Source organism: Erpetoichthys calabaricus, chromosome 9 (genome assembly GCF_900747795.2).
Source record: "Erpetoichthys calabaricus chromosome 9, fErpCal1.3, whole genome shotgun sequence".
NCBI classification, from domain to species: Eukaryota; Metazoa; Chordata; class Cladistia; order Polypteriformes; family Polypteridae; genus Erpetoichthys; species Erpetoichthys calabaricus.
The window spans coordinates 126,594,025-126,617,559 of record NC_041402.2 but is presented as its reverse complement, the minus strand read 5'-3'; the positions used below and the strand labels follow the sequence as shown (position 1 = coordinate 126,617,559).

Sequence of the window (23,535 nt, the reverse complement as noted above, 5' to 3'; positions counted from 1 at the left end):
TTAGTTTTGCCATGGTACCTACACTTTCTGTACACTTTTACTTGTCATCACCTTGCTGATTGTGAGTGCATCATCTTTAATTTTGTGTGGCAGCACATTTAATTTTGAGCGTCACCTTAAGTGTGCGTACCACATTTAATTATGCACGTCACGTTATTTAATTCTGCACGTCACCTTGTTTAATTGTGTGCGTGTCACACCTTTAAATTTTACCACTTGCCCTTTGGGGACACCGTAGCTGATGAAAAAAAACCAGATGTCACACTTATGGTCAGAGACTTGATAATCTAAATCAGAGACTGAAGATCAAAAGAAAATCAAACCACTATCCACAGATAGGGAAGAACTGGGAGGGTAAATAGATGCCCAGCACTCAATCCATCAATGAGACATCAAACATGCTGAAAATACATATATACAAAACATCCAAGACGGTAAAAGAAAAGGTGAATAAATAAATGAACCCCCTTCACCAAAAAGTATATTTTCAACACTAGGTATTTAATAGATATTTATAGAGGCGTTATGTTAAATAACATTGATGAAAAAGAAATACAAATACTAAAAAAAGACACAAATACATGCCAGGGCATTATCTCCGCATGCATACCTGGAAGCAGAAGCACCCGCCTGCAATGTATCATAGGACAATGTAAAAAACACCCACATTTTGTCAATTAAACATTACAATCAAACACACATTTTTTTAGTATTAAACTGCCAAAGCTATGCCAAGTGATGTCTGTATTCTTTTGTTCTCAGCACTCATCCTGATAACACATCCCTACAGCTCCACCCCCAAAAGCTACAGATACCCTAATTTAGCGTGAGTGAATGTAAAAATAAACAATTTCTTGGCTCACAACATGTATTGTTTTATATACATCTTTTTTTTTTTTTTTTTTGAAATGTTAACATATGTTTTCAATAAACACTCAAGGAATACGTGGTTGCGGGGCAGAAAAACTGCTTCAGTTTATGCTTAGCGAAAAGCAAAATAATACATTTCAATCAGCTGAAAGAATTTAATTTTCATAGCGGCTCTTTACAAAATTATGTTTTTGTTCTATTGCGTGTGCTTTCTAAAATTTTGCACTTCTTCTGGAACCATGACCCGAGTTATGCTGTGACATGAGCAGCTTTCTCCAATTCAGCATAAAACCACTTCATAAAACCACTTATTCAAAATATTAAAGTCAAAATAATTTTTTTTAATATCTAGTAAATAGTAAATTTACATACAGTATTACTTACATATTTCAAAGATTATGCAGGTAACTGGCAGGCAAAATGATGGACTTAGTATAATGCTGTGCACATCACAGGTCCTCTAACATTTTTGCAGTTGGATCAGCTTGCGCAACAAAAAGGCATGCATTGGATTCACTTTTGTTTTGCTACTTGAGTGTTCTGCAATGCTTCTGCACGTATCAGTGTCTGTCTGTTTCCCTAATCATGTTTTGTGTCCTTTCATAGTGGGCTGGCAGCTCCCTTCTCATTTTGCTTACAGTTCACAACAGAACAGGCTCTGTCTTTTGAGCAAGCAGTTTATTTGTAAAGTCTGTGTTTGAACTTGAATAAAATAACCATCAGTGCTTCATGTTGTGTTGGCTTCTTCATTCTCCTCCTTCATATGTAATGGGGTAGGATCTAAGCGTGCGCTAATATATCCATATACAATTTTGGAGAGTGGCAGGCTCTCCCTTGGAAGTGGGAAAGCTCATTGAAAGTGTCCCTTATGACATTATGACTTGTCCCTGGTAGAGCACACATACATTGAAGCTACCCCTCAGCACAAACAGGAAAATGCTCACTTTCAGCACTGTAGAAAGTTATGTGAACATATTGTCAGCAGTAACTTTTCTCAAATTGTGTGTGAAAGGCTCACAAGGAGCTATTCGTGAGTAAATGTAGCTTATCTACAAATGTTTTCAAAATGACTATGCAAATCCAAGAATAAAGTGTTGGTCATCTTTGTGTGTATATACACCTGTCAAACATATGTATGTAATTCAATATGTGCGACTGTGTGTGCATGTAACTCAAAACATGCTAGCATTTCAATACAGCTGTACTAAAATTACACTAAAAACTGCCTTATTTACAGTTAATAAAACAATGCATTGGGCTTTCCATTTTCACAAAGAAAGAATGTCTGGAAACGTTGAGAGTGAGCTGCCATTAACCATGGCTCTTTTCATTAATGGTTCATATGCACTGTCCATTTTGCATGTTCTCCATTCTCCATGTAGAATTCATGCTGGATGTGTACTTTGCTTTCAATGATGTATGAAAAACATTGCAATGCCATTTCAAGTGAGTTTATATTTGTGTTCTGTCTAACTGAAATACCAACAGATTTCAGATTTGCTTTCTTCTACATCACACATGGTGAGCCAATGTAAGTGACTCTAAGTGTGTACACTCCTGCTCTTGGAAATGATTTACAGGTGCATTCTCATTTGCAGACTTTAATCGCCCACCTCCACTCATTAAGAAGCCCCTAAAACATATTACCACCAGTTATATGCTTTCACTTCAAGTAGCACAGAAAACAACTCCAAAATTAAAACGTTTCCATTCACTGTCCTGAGCCGCCTAAATGTGCAGCATATAAACATCACGGCTGTTTGCAGTAAGTTAAAATGAAACATGTCTAGCTACTGGTAGACAAAAAAAAAAGAGGCTTGAACAAAAGTAAAACCAGAGTGAACAATAAATATTAATGACAATCATAAACATCTAATAATAACATGAATATATACTCAAAATTCATATTATTCCTTCTGATTACCCATTTCAATTTAAAAGAAGAAATGCAGTTTCCTGTAGAACTGAATTTTGCAATGATGATCAACAAAAGCCAAAGTCAGTCAGGAGACAATGCAGGAACTGATCTATAGCAAAAATGTTTTACTCATGTGCAACTTGTATTAGCCGCTGGTAAAAAAAAAACAAAAACAAAACAAATACTGTATACAAAAAAGCACTTGGAGACACAGTATTTCTGATACATTTGACTAACTGACGGCACTGTAAATGTCTTAGAAAATTTACTGGGTGAAGCCTGCTAGTATTTATAAAAGGTCAGACATTATTGCTGCACTAAATTCTGCAGAAGATACTGAATTTGCATGGAGTGATTTCTTCATTGGACTAGAAAGTTCACATTGAGATTTGCATGATCTATTAGGCAAATCCACATTGTGGGGTTAAATAAAAATTATTTTGCAATACAAGCAGTATAGTATGAGGGGTTTTGGTAGAAGATAAACAAAATAAAAAGAGAGGGCACTGAGGAGTTACCAAATCAGGCATTCATCTGCAACCAGAGGTCTTGTGGTCTCCCCTTAATTTCAGATTGCATATTTTACTTTTTTCCACATTCCACAGCCGCTCCTGATGGCAATACAAATTATTGTATTATAGTGGAAAGTCACTATCACTTCCAACTGTTTTCATGATTGTGTGGATTTTGACATATACTGTATTTCAACTGTCCATTGGGTGCTTCTTTCAAACATATTATGTTAAAGAAATATGAACTACAATCAGGCACAACTCTCCACAACAACTTATAATATCAACAAAGAACATCACTCTAAAACAACTAACAATAGTATATCAATTTTGAAATATTTACTTCAGGTAATTTGGAATCTGGTGTCTATGAAAGCTATTTAAGACACCACAAGCCTATTTGGACTTGTTTTTTTGATAACAAGATGATACCCACAATGCGATAGTGAAAATACACACATTCAACAATTTAGAAAATTAAGTTAATACACTGCTCAGACATAACTCTACATCTAGCTGCTCACTAGACAGCAATAATCTACATGCACATGTAACTGAAAATTGTGGATTTCAAAAGATTAGTGACTGTCAGGTTTTAGCTACACTTTATCACAAGATTCTATGCAAAAAAATAGATTTTTGTTAAAAACATGAATTGTTAATATGGTTTCTTTATGACTGCAAAAGATTGAATAATCTTTTGTCACAAGATATATTTTCCTGTTTTGACAACAGCCTTTCTAATATAAGCACTTCTGTAAATCCTTCTCTACCAACCTGGAGTTCACGGACAACCCGCTTAATGAGGTAATTCCCCAGTTCTACACCTTGAAGTCCAACTTGGGTGGAAGAGATGGAGTAGAACACAGCTGCTTTAACTTTTTTTCATCTTCTGTTAACTCCTGAGAAGTACGTCCTCCGAAAATTGTCTACAAAACAAATTGATTTTAGTAAGAACAACAATCCATATATAATTACTGTTTCATCAGCAGAGACACAATGCAGAACATAAAAACATTAACAGAATGAATAGCTACTCTCCCTGTTTACACTACAGTACAATAAAAGCATACATTATTTTTAAATTAGTAATTTATCCAAGTAAAGTTAAACATAAAGCACCCATACAAACATCAGGTCAAACTTTATATGAAGTACAGTCCTCAGCGTTAATCCTGATACAGTAAGTTAAAATGTTAAATTTGTAGATGACACCAAAAACAGAAGGAATAACGAGGACGCAGGAGAAATAATATACAAGAATTACATAATCTTCAAAACTGGTGAGACATTAAGGAAGTTCAGTTTAGTGTAGTGTAGTGTGCAGTATTAATTTGAAATTCTAAAATATGAGCAAACATTACAGAAAAATAATCAACTAGTTTCTAGAGCAAGCCATGTAGTGTATGTTCAAGGACTATTTAGATATGAGTTTTTAACTTTGCTTCTTCACGTTTTAATATTAAGGTAATCAATAGTTAGCTTAGGGTGACAATGTACCAAGAGGAAGGACTGCAGACTGAAAAGGTTAAAAGAATATCAAAATAGGACACAACTGCTGCATCAGGAGGACTTATCAAAATATTTACAGTTCATGTAAAGCAGGTAATTTTGAAAAGGACACAATTCATTATCATCAACACCCCCTAAATCTTTTTTCTCCACTCTCCATGGTTCTGGGCATCCTTTGGGGTGTGACATATTACTTTCATATCATCAGACATCATTTCCTACATAATAAACCTATTGAGCCAGTCTCCTTCCACCCTTCTCTCCACAAGCCCAATTCAACTTCAGAATAACACCTGTTGTCTATACAAGTTGTTGCCTTAACTAGGCATTCATTTTCTTCTGACTCCATGACAATCAACACATCCACCTGATGAATATAATCTCTGTCCTTTCTAACTTTGCTTTATGATCCACCTTCATCGACCACCTCTTCAAAACACTCACAATGCCCACCTGCTGTCCAGACTATCCTCTCGGCCTCCTTATGCAATGACATGACACACAGGTACTAACCATTTAGTCACATCTAACTTTCTCAACACCCATCTCACCACCTCTCATGGTACCCTGTCATAAACACCTTCACCTGATGCACAATTGTATAATACATCTTCTTTATTTTAGCCTGATGATTTTCCTGCATTTGTCTGACAAAAAAGACTTCATCTGTAGATGATGATGATGAAGATCTTTAATGATGAGATTCAAACTGTAAAGGATACAAAAATTAAGGAATATTCTTATGGCTTAACAGACAGACTGGCATAACTATGTTATAAATACAACTGTATCAGTGAAACCCAAAACAGAGAAAATTAATCTTGTTAGATCATAACAGGCATATAAAAGGTTTCCTTGGTATATAATTGCCTGGTTAGAGCTGCAGTAGAAGGAATGATGAATTTATATCTTTTAAGGTGCTGTTCATAGAACCCAGCCACAGGGGATGCACAAACCTGTGTGTTTCTTCGTGCTGGTCCCAAGCCCAGATAAATGGGGAGGGTTACATCAGGAAGGGCATCCGGCGTAAAACTTTGCCAGGTCAATATTTGGAGAATGATACAAATTTCCATACTGGATTGGTCGAGGCCGGGTTAACAATGGCCGCCACCAGTAACTGTTAGCCCACAGGGTGCTGGTGGAAATTGGGCTACTGTTGGCCAAAGAAGGAGAAGATGAGGGGGTAGACGTGTCTGGAGGCAGAAGGACAGAAGGAAGGTAAAGAGAGTGGAACTGAGGGTAGGAACTCTGAATGTTGGCAGTATGACTGGTAAGGGAAGTGAGTTAGCCGATATGATGGAGAGAAGGAAGGTTGATATATTGTGCGTGCAAGAGACTAAATGGAAGGGGAGTAAGGCCAGGTGAAACGGAGGTAGATTCAAATTGTTCTATAATGGTATGGATGGGAGGAAAAATTGGATAGAGATTATTCTAAAGGACCAGCATGTCAAGAGTGTTTTGGAGGTGAAAAGAGTGTCAGACAGAGTAATGATTATGAAGCTGGAAATTGAAGGTGTGATGATCAGTGCATATGCCCTGCAAGTTGGGTGTTCGATGGATGAGAAAGAAGATTTCAGGAGTGAGATGGATGAGGTGATGGACATTGTACCAATGGGACAGAAAGTGGTGATAGGAGTGGATTTCAATGGACATGTTGGTGAAGGGAACAGAGGAGATGAGGAGGTGGTGGGTAGGTATGGGTTCAAGAAGAGGAATGAAGAAGGACAAAGGATAGTGGATTTTGCAAAAGGATGGGCATGGCTGTGGTCAATATGTATTTTAAGAAGAGGGAGGAACATAAGGTGATGTACAAGAGTGGAGGAAGATGCACACAGGTAGATTATATCCTATGCAGAAGAGTCAATCTGAAGGAAATTAAAGACTGCAAAGTGGAGGCAGGGGAAAGTGTAGTTAGGCAGCATTAGATGGTGGTCTGTAAGATGATATTGGAGATCAATAAGAAGAGGAGGAGAGGAAGGGCAGAGCAAAGGATCAAATGGTGGAAGTTGAAAAAGGAAGATTGCAAGGTTGAGTTTAGGGAGAAGGTAAGACAGGCACTGGGTGGCAGTGAACAGTTGCCAGACAGCTGAGCAACTGCAGCAGAAGTAGTAAGGGTGACAGTAAGAAGGGTGCTTGGCATGACATCTGGACAGAGGAAGGAGGAAAAGGAAACCTGGTGGTGAAATGGGAAAGTACAGGAGAGTATACAGAGGAAGAGGATGGCAAAGAAGAAGTGGGATAGTCAGAGAGATGCAGAAAGTAGACGAGTACAAGGAGATAAGGCATAAGGTGAAGAGAGAGGTGGCAAAGGCTAAAGAAAAGGTGCATGATGAGATTTATGAGAGGCTGGACACTAAGGAAGGAGAAAAGGACCTTTACCGACTGGCTAGACAGAGGGACCGAGCTGGGAAAGATGTGCAGCAGGTTAGGGTGATAAAGGATAAAGATGGAAACATACTCACAAGTGAGGAGGGTGTGTTGAGCAGATGGAAAGAGTACTTTGAGATGCTGATGAATGAAGAGATTGAGAGAGAGAAGAGGTTGGATGATGTGGAGATAGTGAATCACAAGGTGCAATGGATTAGCAGGGAGGAAGTAAGGACAGCGATGAAAAGGATGAAGAATGGAAAACCTGTTGGTCCAGATGGCAGTGGAGTTTTTAACCGGATTGTTTAATGGAATCTTGGAAAGTGAGAGGATGCCTGAGGAATGGAGAAGAAGTGTACTGGTGCCGATATTTAAGAATAAGGGGAATCTGCAGGACTGTAGTAACTACAGAGGGATAAAATTGATGAGCCACAGCATGAAGTTATGGGAAAGAGTAGTGGAAGCTAGGTTAAGAAGTGAAGTGATGATTAGTAAGCAGCAGCATAGTTTCATGCCAAGAAAGAGCACCACAGATGCGATGCTTGCTCTGTGGATGTTGATGGAAAAGTATGGAGAAGACCAGAAGGAGTTGTATTGCGTCTTTGTGGACCTGGAGAAAGCATATGACACGGTGCCTCAAGAGGAGCTGTGGTATTGTATGAGGAAGTCGGGAGTGGCAGAGAAGTATGTAAGAGTTGTACAGGATATGTACGAGGGAAGTGTGACAGTGGTGAAGTCTGCGGTAGGAGTGATGAATGCATTCAAGGTGGAGATGGGATTACATCAGGTAATGGCTCTGAGCCCTTTCTTATTTGCAATGTTGATGGACAGGTTGACAGACGAGATTAGACAGGAGTCCCCGTGGACTATGATGTTTGCTGATGACATTGTGATCTGTAGCGAGAGTAGGGAGCAGGTTGGGGAGACCCTGGAGAGGTGGAGGTATAGTCTGGAGTGGAGAGGAATGAAGGTCAGTAGGAACAAGACAGAATACATGTGTGTAAATGAGAGGGAGGTCAGTGGAATGGTGAGGATGCAGTGAGTAGAGTTGGCGAAGGTGGATGAGTTTAAATACTTGGGATCAACAGTACAGAGTAACGGGGAGTGTGGAAGAGATGTAAAAAAGAGTGCAGGCAGGGTGGAAAAGAGTGTCAGGAGTAATATGTGACAGACGGGTATCAGCAAGAGTGAAAGGGAAGGTCTACAGGACGGTAGTGAGACCAGCTATGCTATATGGGTTAGAAACGGTAGCACTGACCAGAAAGCAGGAGACAGAGCTGGAGGTGGCAGAGTTAAAGATGTTAAGAATTGCACTGGGTGTGACGAGGATAGACAGGATTAGAAATGATTACATTAGAGGGTCAGCTCAAGTTGGACGGTTGGGAGACAAAGTCAGAGAGGCGAGATTGCATTGGTTTGGACATGTGCAGAGGAGAGATGCTAGGCATATTGGGGAAAGGATGTTAAGGGTAGAGCTGCCAGGCAAGAGGAAAAGAGGAAGGCCTAAGAGAAGTTTTATGGATGTGGTGAGACAGGACACACAGGTGGTGGGTGTAACAGAGCAAGATGATCTGCTGTGACAACCCCTAACAGGAGCAGCCGAAAGAAGAAGAAGAAGAAGAAGGGGGCTGTACACAGCTAAATAGCAAAACTAGATTTGGGAGTAGTTAAGGTTCATAAGATGTGACATAATGAGGAAAATTTTCAGCTAACAACCACATGAAAAAAGTAGGTTATGGTATATGTTTGTTTCTGGACTAGCTTGGCAATACCAACTCATTCATTTGTCTTTATTATTACTGTATTACTTCCACAACCTTCCCTTCCCATTGTTCCTAATGCAATCAATATTTTGGTCACGTAAAGTACTAATATGAAAGACTTTCTTACCTGAATATTGTCAGTGATCTCCTCTGTGAGAGCTACATGTAAAAACACTAAAGGTTCTCCTGGCATTGCCCCATTGGTGAAGGCATAACATCTTCTGTAAGGCCCTACTCTGTGTTTAATGTCAGTCCAATTTCTTACTGGATGAACAGCCTCATATCTGTGGATAAATAAAAGTATTGAGAAAAATACTACCACTGAAAACATACTCAATATTTATCTGAAAAATAATACAGATGCAGTCAGGTCAGGTCAGGTTGGTGTGTTGTCTTGGTAGAGTAATATTTTACTCTGCTTTCCCCTTTTGTATTATTAATATGTAGCCTTTGTCAGAATGCCCCAAATCTCACAGACTTACCACTGTTTATAAGGTATTATAGTATACTAGCGAACCCGCAGCGTACCATACACCGCATAATCAGGCCGCTTTTTTAATGATTTTTAAGCACAGGGAGAAAATTAACATTTGAAAAATCGGTAGGTGCTCGGGTGCGGAGGGCGGAACGGGAGGAGAGGGGAAGGACGCCCATTCTGCCCCCTCCGTCATGCTAGTCTGCTGATTTCTTGTTTAGTATGCACTGCCTGCTCATGTGCCCACCCCCAACTCGTCACCTGAGTCGTTTTCCTGTTTGCACAGTCCACATGCACCTGTGAGTCACGTAGACTTTTCATTGTTCTTTGCGATTTTGGCTGCTTTTCTATATATAATCCACCAAGTCACCCGACCACGGTAGTAGCAGGTTTTCGGGGTTGAGGAGGTTGGGGGTGTGTACAAAGGGCAGGGACGTAATCAGTGTGAGCCTATGACCCACTAGCCAACCCCCGGTGTAGCATACGCCGCATAATTATGTATTGATGGGTGAACACTTCCTGAACGACACAGTTGTCCAAATAGAAGTGAAAACAAAATCGAGCCCGGTGCATTCTTTAACTGCCTTGTAGCGCAGTGGTAGTGTTGCTGCTTTGCAGTAAGGAGACTGTGCAAGATTTTGGGTTCGCTTCCCGGTTCCTCCTTGTGTGGACAGCGCTTTGAATACTGAAAACACCGGTATATCAATGTAATGAAGTATTATTATTCTTATATGTCCAGCGCTCTCTCTGTCGTGCGCGCGCGCCTGTGTATATATGTGTGTGTGTGTGTGTGTGTGTCGCTCACTCGCTGCACGTGTTCCTGCAGGCATACCAGTAAGTGAATGAAAAGATGGAATTCTGGAGATAGCAACATACAACTGTCTGTGACTGAACACTGGTTTTGGCAGATACATGCATATCTTTTTGAAAGTTTGGCCCAGTGCCTTATTAATTGTCATCGCAAAGGCAAATCTAACAGGAAATTGTCTTTGTGTTAAAGTAAAAGGCAAATTATCCGCGACAAACTGTTTTACACGCTGCATACCAACCCGCGGCGTACTATATGCCGCATAATCACGCCGCTTTTTAAATGTTTTTTAAACAGAGGGAAAAAAATGAACATTTGCATAATCCGTAACGCTGCTTTCAGTAAGTACAATGGACACGTGTTTAATTTGTCGGCCACGTTTTGCCAGCCGTCTTTTCTGGTTTGGGCTGCTTTTGCAGTGTTACTGCTTGTGTATATTAAATCTTGAAATCCTTCAAGTAACTAATTAACTAACTAACACCACAGACCCAGCTTGTGTGAAAAAAAAATGCGCCCGTTCTTTCATCATTTGTTGCAGCCTATCAAAGAGTTGCTGATCATGTGTTCTAGATTCAATATTCATTGGATTTTCACTCAGCGTGGGGGCGCGCATTCATCTCGGATTATTACATCCTGCTAGAATAATTTGCTACACCGCTGCGTTTGAAAAACCGACTTATCCCGGATGAGTTTCACCGGCATTAACGGTTAGGAATCTGGTTGGAACAAAAACCCTGCATCCACAGGGGTTCACCAGGACTGAGTTTGGGAAACTCTGTGAGGAGGGGTAGAGTTTCTGGGCGGGGCTTCTTTGTTCCTTTCCCATGGTTTTCGATGGTGGACGCGGTCGGGTGTCGGAACCGAAAAGAATAATGAAAAGTCAACGTGGCTCAGAGGTGCATGTGGACTCCTAGCACAGACGAAAGGGACTAACTGGGTGGTCGGTGAGTTTTTGCGTCCGGGCACATGAGCAGGCAGTGTGAATGCCTAGAGAGCGAGGGTAGACGCGGGCCGGGGAAAAAGGAGTGTTGGTGGGCGGGGAAACGTCTTCCGTGTTTCTGCAGGACCATCTAAGAAGACACATGTTTGTTGCGGATGCGGTGGACTCCGGTCGGGGAATAAGGAGTGTTGGTGGGCGGGGAAACATTTTCCGTGTTCCTGCAGGACCACCTAAGAAGACGCATGTTTGTCGCGGATGCGAATTGCTGTATGTAGCGTGTAAAACAGTTTGCTATGGTGCACATGGTTGTGCGCCGTAACTGAAAAGTCAACCTGGTTCAGAGGTGCATGTGTACTGTAGCACAGACGAACATAAATGAAGGCGTTTTTTCCAAGTTGTCACGTCCGAGTTGGTGGGCGTGGCTCTGCGAGTTGTCGTCGTATCCAACGGTCTTAGAGTTGGTGGGCATGGCTCCTTCCTGCGTGCGCCATTGGCGTCTTACTTGTCGGCGGTTTAGTGAATCCACGCCCCTTCCGGCGTGCTTTCTATGGGTGGCTACTTGTCGGCGGCTTAGTGAATTATACATATAGATAACTTCTCCCCACCTTCCCTTCTACATTTATAACCTCAGGCAATTAGGTGTAGTAAAAGCAGGAGTTAACTTACACTTTAAACAATGTATTATTGATAATATTCATAAATAATAACAATATGCAAAGTACATTTGAATACTGGCAACCATACAACATGATACATGGTGATGTGTAGTTTCAGGCGGCACACAGACTTGTAAGTTACTTAAAATGTCTCTGGTTAAGGCATCATTAGTGTTCAGCTTTCTTCAGAACAGGCCGCATGCCTATCTCAATATGGCTGCCGAGCTGTGCTCTTCACTGAGTTGTCCTTTTCAGTTCATGATGTGTGATGGTCTTTCATCAGTTTGGTAAGAAAGAGAGAGAGAGAGAGAGAGAGAGAGTGAGGTAAAGCAAGCAAATTTATAGGTTTTCTGTCCAACCCCTGGAGCCAATAGGATGTCATGGTACTTAAAGGCTTTTGATACAAGACAGTTCCAAAAACAGCCATACTGCAGACCAATGGGGGAACGGAAAACCTTCACACCTGCCCTCCAAACGATGTGTTAAGGTAAAGCTTGGCAGTTAGGCAGCCTGGCTTTCCTGTGGGGGTTGACTGAGAGACTTCAGCAGAGAAAATTTTGCCAAACTGGTTTGAGGCACTTTCCCCAATCCTGTCATAAAATTACAAAGACTCAGGACAAAAAGGGGGGGCAAACATGAATGCTTCTCACTAATATAACACTAATATTACATTGCTTTGCCTGAGTTACAAATAAAGACATACAAAATATTTATCATCAACTTGTATGCAAAATTTCACATCACAACACCTGGAGAGCATACACCGGTACAGCACCTAGCCGTACCCACCATATGATGAAACAGCTTGGGATCCTGGCTGGCAACTCCCAAGGTAGACAAGCGGTCCAGTTCCACCCTACAGAAATGACCTTCTATTTGCCAGAGCCAGGTATTTCATGCATGTCTGTGGGTCCAGCCGCTCAGGTCCTCAACAATGAGTATCCTCTGAGCTGAATCACCATTGGGGAGTTGTGCCAAATGCCCACTGTGCTGTAACCAATGCTCCCTCACAATGTGGGTACTGTAGCCTCATTTGGGACTCCGTGAGCAACCACTCATTCGTCACAAAGTCAAACCAGAAGTACCTAAGGATTCTCTGAAGAGAAACAGTACCCAGGGAGTCCAGTCTTTATCTTCGGTCACTAGACAGCTTCCATGTCTTCCAACCATGTAACAAAACTGGAAGCACCAGGACTCTTAAGACTTGGACCTTTATAGATATCGAGGGGACCACACACCCCTTTCCAGCAACATCATGACACATCCCCCCCCCCCCCCCCCATGTTCTCTCAATCCGTCTACTGACTTCATGGGAAAACTCCCCAGACAACATGAATGTCGCTGCAGAGGTAAGTAAACTTCTTGACAAGGTCGAATCTCTTTCCGCAGGCAGACAGCATGCCGAGGGCTGTGCCCAAGAGGTCATTAAAGGCCTGGATCTTGGTTTTTATCCAGGACACTAGCTTGCCCAGACACACAGACTCCTCATTCAGCCTTGAGAGCCCCAATCTGAGCCTCCTTTGACTTTTTGAACATCACAGCATCGTCAGCAAAGTCAAGATCAGTGAACCTTTCTTCAACAACAGATGGCCCATAGCCACTGGACCCCAAAACCCTGCCCTAGTGAATACAAGCATTGAACAAGGTATGGGAGAGAACAAACTCATGATAAGTCCCAGAATCAATTGGGAAAAATGCAGAGGTTCTGCCTCCACTCTGCACAGCACTCACACTACCGGTGTACAGGCCGGCCATGACATCCAGCAACTTTGTGGGGATCCTGCAAAGTCTCAGCATGTCCCACAGGGCAGTTCGATAAACTCAGTCAAACGCTTAATGAAAACTGGCAGAGGTTGAAAAGAAACTCTGCCAATATTCACATTTGTGCTTGATGAGAACCCTCAATGCCAGGATGCGGTAGATGGTAGACTTCTTAGATATAAAACCAGACTGCTCTGGTCGCTGGTAGGTGAGCAAGTGATCATAGATCCGATAAGAGGAGGACCCTATCAAGGACCTTACCCAGCAAGAGCAGCATTATCCCCCTGTAGTTGCCACAATCCGGGCGATTACCCTTCCCTTTCCAGATAGGGACGACAAGTCCCATTTTCCAGACAGTTGAGATAATGCCTAGCTTCCATAGGAGATGCCAGGAGTACAGCCTTACCATCGGCGTGGAGAAATTCACCCTGGATACCACACATCCCTGCAACCTTCCCTACCTTCAGAAGGTTCACCAATATGCAATCTCAGTGAGGTTGGAACGTTCACAGCTAACTGGAGGATCAGCCTCAAGAACCTTGGACCCAGAGATGTCCAGGGTTTTAGCAGGAGGATCCGCTTTAAAACTAGAATCCCTGAAGCTTACATTTTTTTTCCCATTGTCCCTGACCTCCATAAAATTTTCCTGACATTCTTACCTCTGCACCAGCCAAGTGGACAGGTCTACTTGTATCGATTGAGTGTTTAACTTCACTTTTTATACATTGCCAGTAACATGTAAATTGAACAATTTCTTTTCTTCGGTTAGATTCTTAAATAAAAGCACACTTGTTTTGCTACACCATTTATGAAAGTGTTTATTTGATATTTGGACTTCAGTCTTCACACATTAAAAACTTCACGTCAACATTTTGTCAATTATTACTATAACATGAAAATGTTTCTATTTTAGTTATGTGTTCCAACATTTCTTGCTTCTCATTTCCTGTAATCCTTCATTTACACAGATCGTTGCAGGCATTGAACACAGATGAAATCTATGTATTCCAAATAACGATATATTATTTACCCTATACAATTCCAGAGACTTCAGCTCTGAGAATTTTCGCCTGACTTGACTTCAGTTGCTTCTGTAGGGGATGAGTGAGCAGGGTGCCTGCTGCTTGTGCTGATTGACACATTTGCAAAACAAAGACGCCGATGAGGAGGTGCAAGAGAATTTAAGGTGGCCTGGCATTTCAAATATTCAGGGATTCTAGTGTTAAACAGCTGCTCAAAATAGCCAGCCCAGCGGGTCACAACTACAGCATCATCCATAAGGACAATTCCACTACCCACCCTGACTGCAACCCCCCCAAGGAACAGATTCAGATTTGCAAAATGCTTTGATTCCACTGTAAGCAGGATGTGGGTTGCTAGACCGTAGGCAGTGTGTCAGTTGCTCACAGATTCCTCTAACAAGGGCCTCCTTACAGTATCTGCCCTCAGAAGACTCACAGCTGTAATTCTCAGTTCCGGATACAGATGAGTTGTCATTACGCTGTGCGTTGCAACTCCTCTCGATAATATTCAGGGTGCCCTGCAAGATGAAATACCATCTTCTGGGAAGATCAACAGCACCAACACAACCCTCAGCAACCGTCAGGGTCTTGTCATGGAAGGTCTCCTGCATCACATTAGGATCAGCAGACGCACCCGAGTCTGCAAGTCCCTTGCACAAATTGCATGAAAACTCATTAGAAACAACCTGACCTTGGAGTCTGGCCAAAGCATTATTCTCCTAATAGGTGGTAGCCTAGTGGACCTAGGCTGGATCTTCAGAGTAGCAACAATAATTGTCAGAATTCACAAACTGGCCACTTTTGTAGATCCTGCTGTTCTGTACTAGCCTCCAGTGTCTCAATCCTCATAGCCAGCTCTATCAGTGCCAGTGGTCGCATTGAAGTCACCCATGACCAGAGGAGTGTCACCTTGCAGACACCCATTAACCACCGAATGAAGTTGTGAATAGAACGTCTCCCTCACCAAGGCATCCCTCACCATGGTTGAAGCACACACTGATAGAACAAAAAAGGCACCCAAAGGGAGCCTTAAGTCTCATTACGTACTCATTTAAAGGAGTGACATCGGACACCATTGGAAGGAACCAATCCAACACAGCAACAGCTAATCTATAAGTATCACAGCCATCTGAGGGACCAGACCAATAAATGGTGTGCCCACCTACAGAGATCTGGCCAGTCCCAGGTCTGCCCACCTCAGAGAGTACAGATGCAATGGAACAATCAATATCTATAACCTTACAGAAAACAAAGCAAAGTTTAAACTCTTTATGTACAACTGCAATACAATTGTTGTCATCCTATTAAATAGAGTAATGCACCTCATATCTAAGCAATCAAGTAAAAATAAGATCAAATGTAGTACAGATCCATCTTCTAGAAGATTATTTTAATAAGAATAGTAAAAAAAATAATAAAAAGAAAAATGGGGCTAATGAAGAGGAAGGTGTGTGGTCAGGAGGTTATTGGCCAACTTTTAATATTGATTCAGTGATGTTTTTGTTTGCAGAGTTAATTTATTGTATACTTTTCATGTAATTGTTATTATTCTCCACAATTAATTGTTTTAATTGCAAGAAAAATTTTTGTCTTTGATGTTATGAACTGTAATTCATATTCTGAGTATTTTTCTTTATATTGCCAAAATATGTTCTGCATCAGAAAATCAAAGGATACCTAGTTGTCTGAACAGTAGCTGGTCATGGTGAATCACGAAAAGACAAAAAATTTAGAGCTTGGGGACAGGTTGTTGCATGGGCTCAAGTTGCATTAAGAGAATGTGTGTGGCACTGTGTTTTGAAATATGTGAATTAGCCACCCCAATAATTAGACAGGGTCTGAATACTGCTACATTAAGGCCCAGACAGACAGTAAGGTTTGTTTCCTCTTTAATTGTTCATTACTCACCTCTGGCTGTGTGTGTGTTTATCTAGCTAAACGAAACACTACTCAAGGCATGATCAAAAAGAGAGCACAGAGTATTAATAAAAAAGAAAATTAAACCCTGCTGCCTCTCTGGGACTGACTGCTATTTCTGTTTGCCAGGTGGGTTGGATTACCCAATTGCCCACCTCTTCCGTATCACAATGAAGAAACACTCCAAAACCTACGTCCCATCCTTGTCTCCGACTAACATTTTCCTCTGTTCTTCCAAACAGTTACCTAGCCCAACTTATCTCCCACTTTAATTTCAAATGAAAACTGACAAGAAGTGACTTTTAAGCCCCATTGTAGAGTTATTTACTGAATCACAAGTGGTCTCTGAAACACCTATTGGCATCTCACAGAGATATCTTTAATAGTCTCCTTTATCTCAGCACCCCTGAACCTTAATTCAGACATGGACAGGTATCATTCATCCCATTCTGTCCCAAAGTGTGTATTTGTTGTGGCAACTTGATGCAGCAGTTAGAATTGTTGCCTCACAACACCAGAAGCCATGAGCTCAAATCCTGGCCTTATCACTAACTGCATGGGGCTTGACCTTTCCCCTGGTCTCAGTCCATGTTACAAGCCACATACAAGTAAGATTGAAGAGTAAAAGTGAGATTAGTCAAAATTTATTGAGTGTGGAGTGTATGTGATTATGCCCTGTGAGGGACTAATGTCCAACATACATTTCATTCCTGGCTTGTAAACAACATAGCACAAAAAAGTATTGGAATTGGCTGGTTCAAAAATAAACTGAAAGCTTTCTATTTGGAATTCAACATGTCAAACAGTTCTGCACAAAAATGTTGTAAATGCTTAAGGGAAATTGCAGACAAAAGCCACCAGACTCAATTTGTAGGATGAGTCATCAAAAGAAATTGTAATTGTGCTGTAATCATGATAATTGCTTTGTAAAGTATTTGTTAAAGGTTCTATGTGACAGATTAACTGAAAGACTGATTGAATGGGTATTCTAGAGAAGTTTCAAATCATTGATTAAACAAGACTGAAGCACAATGTTATTTTAAAACGAAAACTTCTTACAGATGAATTTTAGAGGCTGATTTACAGACAATTTTACAGGAAATACAAACAGGTCCTACATAAAATATTGTACAGAAATACTTTCATTAAAATAATGAATACACACTGAATTAAATATATTCATACTGTATATAGTACTCTCTTCAGCAGATACATTAAGTGTGCAAACATATGTTCAAAAACATAAAACGAGTAAAATAACATTAAGCAATATGTATATACAAATATTTGTACTGTATCAATACAAATTGTATATTGAATGGGTATTTTTATCACGTACACAGACCCAATTCTCCCCCTAACGATGACCCTTTAGCAACCATTCTTCAGCCGATGATTTTCAACAGTTCCACTGTACTCTCATCTCATTTATCCCTTACACTCCACTCAATCAAGTAAATATCCAGATAAAGAGAATAAAGCATTTAAAAGACATTATTTTGCACAGTATCCTAACATAATAAATTTATAAACATTCATTAAATGTATCATATCTAAAATCCTACTGATCACATAACTGTCCATCTGTGTCTTCACCAGCTTGAATGCAAGTATCTTAGGATATTGCACAAAAAACCCTACTATGCTTATTATTTTATCTTAGGTTAACCACTGAGGTGAGAAGTTCTGGAGGGCCTGCAAATTTCACCAGTGTATTCCTCCCACTAACTGACTCTCCAACTGTTACCTAAATACTATTTAAGTACAGTTGGCCATATTTGGCTCAAACATAGCATCTGAAGTTTCTGCACTTGCTTTTATATTGAATCCATCCATCCATTTTCAGAACCCTCTTATTCCTGATTGGGATCATGGGGAACTTGGAGCCCATCCCAGCAAGTATAGTGCGCAAGGTAGGAATAATCCCACGATAGGGCGCCAGTCCATCAAAATGTTTGGTGAATCTGTTGTCAAATACAGTATGCTTTTATATGTTGACAGAATTAAAAACAAAATCTGTCTAAACTATAGTGAATTGGGGAATAAGGTATTGGTTTTTGGCAATTTGAATCTTTGTAAATAAATTTCTTCTTATGTTATTTTAAATGTTTTTTTCTGTATTCTGGGGATTATGATTTTCATAGTTTCACTTTTGTTATATCATTTTGAATTATGAACACATTGTCCGAAGATTTATCATTTGAGCCATGACACTGTCTGGTACTGCTGTTGGTTCTAGATGTTACTAGAAGTCATGCCAGATGATGTCATAGCAACTGCAGTGTGAAATGGCAATTTCCAAAACACAAATTTAAACCTTTGTTGCAATAAAAGTAGGCATCCGAAAATTTGGGATTTTTCAGTAGTTGTTCCAAGTGATTTTGAAGTGTTCTTTGATTACTTTTAATACGGACTTCTACTGCACTAGATTGACTAGATTTTTGTTTCATGTCTTAATTTAGGTATATTACTGCATTTAACTTTTTAGTGTTCAACCATGGCCATTTTTCAACTCTGAATCAGTGTTGTCCATCTCCTGACCCTTTTCATTAAATCCTTCTTATCTGACTTGCCAGACATTGAACAACACTGTCAAAATAAGAACTAGAATTATTGGTATGCTGCAGCCCACTCTCACTGTATTTTATAGCAAACAAATCAGTGAGAAGGCCAACTTGATTCTGTCAGACATCCTGTTTCTTAAGTTTCATTTGTTGTCATCAAGCTGCAGATTTAAATTCCCAACTGTCAAAAGCAACAGATTTAAGAACTCCTTTTAATCCCCAGAGCTATAGGCATTTTGAATTCTAGTAGCTGTACTGATTATGTTGAAATTTTGAATTATTATTGTGTACTGTTAGACTTCATTATTCTTACTCTTTGAAATCTTATTGGAGTGTGTACAGATTGTAACAATGGTTGTCATATGTTACCTCATTTCCTCTTTCCTGCCATATTTGCTTCTTGCCTTACCTACAGTGCATCCGGAAAGTATTCACAGCGCATCACTTTTTACACATTTTGTTATGTTACAGCCTTATTCCAAAATGGATTAAATGCATTTTTTTCCTCAGAATTCTACACACAACACCCCATAATGACAACGTGAAAAAAGTTTACTTGAGGTTTTGGCAAATTTATTAAAAATAAAAAAACTGAGAAATCACATGTACATAAGTATTCACAGCCTTTGCTCAATACTTTGTCGATGCACCTTTGGCAGCAATTCCAGCCTCAAGTCTTTTTGAATATGATGCCACAAGCTTGGCACACCTGTCCTTGGCCAGTTTAGCCCATTCCTCTTTGCAGCACCTCTCAAGCTCCATCAGGTTGGATGGGAAGCGTCGGTGCACAGCCATTTTAAGATCTCTCCAGAGATGTTCAATCAGATTCAAGTCTGGGCTCTGGCTGTGCCACTCAAGGACATTCACAGAATTGTCCTGAAGCCACTCCTTTGATATCTTGGCTGTGTGCTTAGGGTCGTTGTCCTGCTGAAAGATAAACCGTCGCCCCAGTCTGAGGTCAAGAGCGCTCTGGAGCAGGTTTTCATCCAGGATGTCTCTGAACATTGCTGCAGTCATCTTTCCCTTTATCCTGACTAGTCACCCAGTCCCTGCCGCTAAAAAACATCCACACAGCATGATGCTGCCACCACCTTGTTTCACTGTAGGGATGGTGCCTGGTTTCCTCCAAACGTGATGCCTGGCATTCACACCAAAGAATTCAAGCTTTGTCTCATCAGACCTGAGAATTTTCTTTCTCATGGTCTGAGAGTCCTTTAGGTCCCTTTTGGCAAACTCCAGGCAGGCTGCCATGTGCCTTTTACTAATGAGTGGCATCCGTCTGGCCACTCTACCATACAGGCCTGATTGGTGGATTGCTGCAGAGATGGTTGGCCTTCTGGAAGGTTCTCCTCTCTCTACAGAGGACCTCTGGAGCTCTGACAGAGTGACCATCGGGTTCTTAGTCACCTCCCTGACTAAAGCCCTTCTCCCCGGGATCGCTCAGTTTAGATGGCCGGCCAGCTCTAGGAACAGTCCTGGTGGTTTCAAACTTCTTCCACTTACGGATGATGGAGGCCTCTGTGCTCAATGGGACCTTCAAAGCAGCAGAAATTTTTCTGTAACCTTCCCCAGATTTGTGCCTCGAGACAATCCTGTCTTGGAGGTCTACAGACAATTCCTTTGACTTCATGCTTGGTTTGTGCTCTGACATGAACTGTCAACTGTGGGACCTTATATAGACAGGTCTGTGCCTTTCCAAATCATGTCCAATCAACTGAATTTACCACAGGTGGACTCCAATTAAGCTGCAGAAACATCTCAAGGATGATCAGGGGAAACAGGACGCACCCGAGCTCAATTTTGAGCTTCATGGCAAAGGCTGTGAATACTTATGTACATGTGCTTTCTCAATTTTTTTATTTTTAATAAATTTGCAAAAATCTCTAGTGAACTTTTTTCATGTTGTCTTTATGGGGTGTTGTGTGTAGAATTCTGAGGAAAAAAAATGAATTTAATCCATTTTGGAATAAGGCTGTAACATAACAAAATGTGGAAAAAGTAATGCGTTGTGAATACTTTCCGGATGCACTGTATATCATTATCTGTGTAACAATGTCTTATATTTTCTATTTCACCACTTGGATAAGAAAGTCTACCTAAACCTCTGCACGTTCAAAGATTACAAAGACCACAGAAGTCCCTTAGCAAGTCAGATGAACTGCTGTGAGAATGCTAATGCTCCGTCTTGCAAAATAATGGTGTCTTAAATACCAGTCTCAAAAGCAAAAAGGGAACCAAGCAATCCAGTACGAGTGATCAATACCAGTTTTTAATTGTTTAGTCCTTTATGCACCTTATACATTACAACTAGAAAAAAATTAAGACAATGTATGTGACACACCTCATTTGTGACAACACAATTGTGTGTTCAGATAACCTTCCTTCTGTGCAGTTTTCCTACTGTAGTCCTACCTGAATTATTGTAGCCAATCTGTAATTTTGCACAAATTGTGTCAGCTCATTTAGCTGTATGCATTATGTAAAAAAGATGCCAATTTCATTACCTCACTTAAAATATTGAATCACTTGCCTCTACACAGCAAGCACATTTTAAATAAATATAAAAACCTCTAACTTCAGTGCTGTACTCAGAATTGTATTTTTCCTAAACTGGATTCTTTTACCATGTATTTACCATGTATTCTAATGCAAATAGTGTTATTCACTATAAAAATGTATTCATCAAATTAGAAGCCAACTTTCAGTGAATCTGAAGACTGAGAACCTTTACTCATCAATCATCATCAGCAATTACACATAATCAGACATTACAAATAGAAAATTACATTAAAATGCATGCATTCATTAAAAGTTGTTTAAAATCATTATCAACAAAAATTACTTAAAAATACTGAAACAAAATAAGTAAAATGACAATTAAAGGCATAAGGGGAAACTAGTAGACTTTAATGTAAGAAAACACAGAACCTATTTGAGCATCACAGGTTACAAGAAAACAGACAATTTATGTTAAAAATATGAGGAAAAAACACATTTCAGTTTAAAGCAAAGCCTAAATAATTAAGTATGTAAAAACTGAACAAACTAAAATGTTTTCAGGAATACAATATACTTACGTATATATTTTATATATATATATATATATAATATATATATATATATATATATATTATATATATATATATATATATACACACACACACAGTATCACACAAAAGTGTGTACACCCCTCACATTTTTGTAAATATTTTATTATACCTTTTTATGGGACAACACTGAAGATATGACACTTGTCAGTGTACAGCTTGTGTACAGTGTAAATTTGCTGTCCCCTCAAAATAACTCACCACACAGCCATAGGCAACAAAAGTGTACACCCCTAAGTGAAAAATGTCCAAATTATGCCCAATTAGCCATTTTCCCTCCCCGGTGTCATGTGACTCGTTGGTGTTACAACGTCTCAGGTGTGAATGGGGAGCAGGTGTGTTAAATTTAGTGTTATTGCTCTCAAACACTCTCATATTGGTCACTGGAAGTTCAACATGGCACCTCATGGCAAAGAACTCTCTGAGGATCTGAAAAAAAGAATTGTCCTACATAAAGATGGCCTAGGCTATAAGAAGATTACCAACACTCTGAAACTGAGCTGCAGCACAGTGGCCAAGACCATACAGCGGTTTAACAGGACAGGTTCCACTCAGAACAGGCCTTGCCATTGTCGACCAAAGAAGTTGAGTGCACGTGCTCAGCTTCATATCCAGTGGTTGTCTTTTGAAAATAGACGTATGTGTGCTGCCAGCATTGCTGCAGAGGTTGAAGGGGTGGGGGGTTAGCCTGTCAGTGCTCAGATCATATGCCGCACACTGCATCACATCGGTCTGCATGGCCGTCGTTCCAGAAGGAAGCCTCTTCTAAAGATGATGCACAAGAAAGCCCGCAAACAGTTTGCTGAAGACAAGCAGACTAAGGACATGGATTACAGGAACCATGTCCTGTGGTTTGATGAGACCAAGATAAACTTATTTGGTTCAGATGGTGTCAAGCGTGTGTGGCGGCAACCAGGTGAGGAGTACAAAGACAAGTATGTCTTGCCTACAGTCAAGCATGGTGGTGGGAGTGTCATGGTTTGGGGCTGCATGAGTGCTGCTGGCACTGGGGAGCTACAGTTTATTGAGGGAACCATGAATGCCAACATGTACTATGCCATACTGAAGCAGAGCATGATCCCCTCCCTTCCTTTGGAAACTGGGCCGAAGGGCAGTATTCCAACATGATAACAACCCCAAACACACCTCCATGACGACCACTGCCTTGCTAAAGAAACTGAGGGTAAAGGTGCTGGACTGGCTAGACCTAAACCCTATTGAGCATCTGTGGGGCATCCTCAAACGGAAGGTGGAGGAGCGCAAGATCTCTAACATCCACCAGCTCCATGATGTTGTCATGGAGGAGTGGAAGAGGATTCCAGTGGCATCCTGTGAAACTCTAG

The 23,535-nt window shown here is 40.5% G+C and overlaps 1 protein-coding gene across 1 annotated transcript in view; it reads right to left on the bottom strand.

Annotated features, from left to right (window-relative positions):
* The window catches only part of mlycd (malonyl-CoA decarboxylase), a 185,229-nt gene that overhangs the window by 120,883 nt on the left and 40,811 nt on the right, over nt 1-23,535 (bottom strand). Inside the window, exons 3-4 of the mRNA XM_051932237.1 lie at nt 9,070-9,226; nt 4,078-4,182 (exon numbers count right to left, since the gene is read on the bottom strand). Of these exons, the coding sequence (XP_051788197.1) occupies nt 4,078-4,182; nt 9,070-9,226 (262 nt within the window). The remainder of the gene's footprint in view (nt 1-4,077; nt 4,183-9,069; nt 9,227-23,535) is intronic.